Consider the following 3,221-nt stretch of genomic DNA (forward strand, 5'->3'; position numbering starts at 1 on the left):
ACGCACTCGGCTACGCGGCACTCGGGATTCGACCCGCCAAACTGCCGGACCTTCCGATCGACAAGCTCAGCGTCCCAACCCGCTGAGCCACCGCCTCCCTAGATAACCTATCGGGTATTAAACACGCATGTAAAGCTTCTGATGCTAATCCGTCCTTAAGACTTGAGGGTAGGGTCACCAAAATGGAAAGATAACATTTTACCGCGCACACACACACACACACACACACGCATACAGATCTACATGCAGAGAGAAGTGGAGGCGAGAAAGAAACCAGAGGCCCAAACCATACATCTCAACGTTTACTTTTGTTTCCCTTTAAAACAGAAGGCATTTTAAAACGCTTTTTCATTTTTTCTGGACCTGGCGGGATAGAATATGGCCGCCCTCCGTTCTGCTCGAGCATCCTCTGGACCTTCTCCATCAGCTCCGCGACCTGCTTTTCCCGCTCGGCACCCTCGGCTTTGTTGTTAAAGCCGCAAAAGCGGTGGCCGCACTTCTTAATCAGCTTACGCAGCTTTTTGTTGTCGCATTTTCGGACGTACTCCTGTAGGGAGTCCTCTCCTAGGTCTTCCTTGCAGGTGAAGAGGACGATCGTGTGACGGACGGACTTTTCCCCAAAGATCTTCCGGACCCGCTTGGCGGCGTCCTTGTCTTCTTTCGTGAAGCGCCCCACCTGGGTCACCAAGACGAAGGCGTGGAGGCCCGACTGGCACATCCGACGGCAATTTTTCACCTCCTCCTCCAGGGACGGATCCCTCTCTTTGGAATCGAAAAGGGCCGGCGTGTCGATCACGGTGATCTTCTTGTCTTCCCAGGTCCTCTCCTCCCTTTGGCACACATGGGTGGTGGTCTTCGCTGCCAGGACGGATTGGAACACCCTCTTGTCGAGGATGGTGTTGCCTGTGGCACTTTTCCCACTTCCAGACTTCCCAACCAGGATCAACCGGAAGTCGGCATCGTCCCCTGGGAGTTTGGAAGAGAGAGGGAGAGTCTTAGGGCGGAGCGGAGTTACACGGCTGGAAGGGAACACAGTCAATATATGGGGAGGGAGGGAGAGAGTGAGAGAGAGAGAGAGAATATTAGATAGATAAATAGAGATAGATGAGATAGATAGATAGATAGATAGATAGATAGATAGATAGATAGATAGACAGACAGATGATGATGGATGGATGGATGGACAGATAGCAAAGTCAGATAGATGATGGATAGATAGATAGATAGATAGATAGATACATAGACAGACAGACTGATGATAGATTAGACAGACAAGATAGACAGAGGATGGATGGATGGATCAATACATATAGATAGATAGACAGACAATGATGGATGGATGGATGGACAGATAATCAGATAGACAGATGATGGATAGATATATAGATAGATAATAGATAGACAGATAAGACAGACAATAGATTAGACAAACAAGATAGATGATGGATGGATGGATGGATGGATGAATACATATAGACGATGATGGATGGAAGGATGGACAGATAATCAAAGACAGATGATGGATAGATATATAGATAGATAATAGATAGACAGATGGACAGATGATAGATTAGACAAACAAGATAGATGATGGATGGATGGATGGATGAATAGATATAGACGATGATGGATGGAAGGATGGACAGATAATCAGACAGATGATGGATAGATATATAGATAGATAATAGATAGACAGATAGACAGAGAATAGATTAGACAAACAGGATAGATGATGGATGGATGGATGGATGAATAGATACAGACGATGATGGATGGAAGGATGGACAGATAATCAAAGACAGATGATGGATAGATATATAGATAGATAATAGATAGATGATAGATTAGACAAACAAGATAGATGATGGATGGATGGATAGATAATCAGATAGACAGATGATGGATAGATAGATAGATAGATACATAGATAGACTGATGATAGATTAGACAGACAAGATAGACAGATGATGGATGGATGGATGAATAAATATAGATAGATAGACGATGATGGATGGATGGACAGACAGATAATCAGATAGACAAATGATGGATAGATAGATAGATACATAGATAGACAGACTGATGATAGATTAGACAGACAAGATAGACAGATGATGGATGGATGGATGAATAAATATAGATAGATAGACGATGATGGATGGATGGACAGATAGATAACGGATAGACAGAAAGATAGATAGATAGATAGAAGATAGAGATAGACAGAGAGAAAGAGACAGATGATAGATTAAACAGAAGATAGACAGATGACGGATGGATTGATCGATCGATAGTCTAGACAGAGATGATAGATAAATGACAAACGACAGATAGATAGAGACAGACAGACAGACAGACAGATACAGATAGATATACAGATATAAAGACAGACAGACAGATAGACGGTTGGGCTAGAAGACCTCCAGGGTCCCTTCCAACCCTGTTATTCTACGATTCTGGAAGGCTCTCCTGCTTGAGCAGGGGGTGGACTAGATGACCTGAGGTCCCTTCCCACTCTGTCTGTCACTCCATGCTCCGGCACACTCGAGAGCGCCAAGCCCGTTCCCCTCTGGAAGAACTGGCCAGCAGTCAAGCCGAATCCTGGCGGGACCCTCACCTCCTTCCTTCGCTTCCGCTCCGTGGTCGCTCGTGGCAGCCTAAAAGAGAACCAATCAGCAGGTCAGGCCAGAGAGGGTGGCGTCCCTGGGCAGAGGAAGAGGCTGGACTGCTGCTCGTCTGGCATGGTCCAGGCTCTCCTGCTCAGGCAGGGGGCTGGACTAGATGACCTCCCGGGCCCCTTCCAGCTCTGTTATTCCACGATTCTGTCAGGGTCTCCTGCTCGGGCAGGGGGCTGGACTAGATGACCTCCCGGGACCCTTCCAGCTCTGTTATTCCACGATTCTGTCAGGGTCTCCTGCTGGGGCAGGGGGTTGGACTAGATGACCTCCCGGGCCCCTTCCAGCTCTGTTATTCCACGATTCTGTCAGGGTCTCCTGCTGGGGCAGGGGGCTGGACTAGATGACCTCTGAGGTCACTTCTGTGGGAGGGAGGGAGGAAGAGAGGGAGGGAGGAAAAGAGGGGGAGGGACAAAGGAGGGGAGGAAGGAAGGAAGGAAGGAAGGAAGGAAGGAAGGAAGGAAGGAAGGAAGGAAGGAAGGAAGGAAGGAAAAGAGGGACAACGGATGGGAGGAAGGAGAGGGAGGGAGGGAAGGAGGGGAGGAA

At 47.6% G+C, this 3,221-nt stretch overlaps 1 protein-coding gene and 1 long non-coding RNA gene across 2 annotated transcripts in view; both read right to left on the reverse strand.

Moving 5' to 3' along the window:
* LOC310650467 overlaps nucleotides 1-3,221 on the reverse strand; it is a 376,544-nt gene that overhangs the window by 234,874 nt on the left and 138,449 nt on the right. The gene's annotated exons all lie outside the window — the stretch shown is intronic.
* Nucleotides 287-3,195, reverse strand: LOC310650464 (GTPase IMAP family member 3-like). Its single transcript, XM_083380018.1, has 2 exons — nucleotides 2,618-3,195; nucleotides 287-966 (listed from the first exon to the last, which is right to left on the reverse strand). The coding sequence occupies exon 2, from the start codon at nucleotides 716-718 to the stop codon at nucleotides 296-298; it is 423 nt and encodes a 140-aa protein (XP_083236144.1). The 5' UTR covers nucleotides 719-966; nucleotides 2,618-3,195; the 3' UTR covers nucleotides 287-295.

Source organism: Vipera ursinii, assembly GCF_947247035.1.
Source record: "Vipera ursinii genome assembly, contig: SUPER_Z_unloc_1, whole genome shotgun sequence".
Classification (NCBI taxonomy): domain Eukaryota; kingdom Metazoa; phylum Chordata; class Lepidosauria; order Squamata; family Viperidae; genus Vipera; species Vipera ursinii.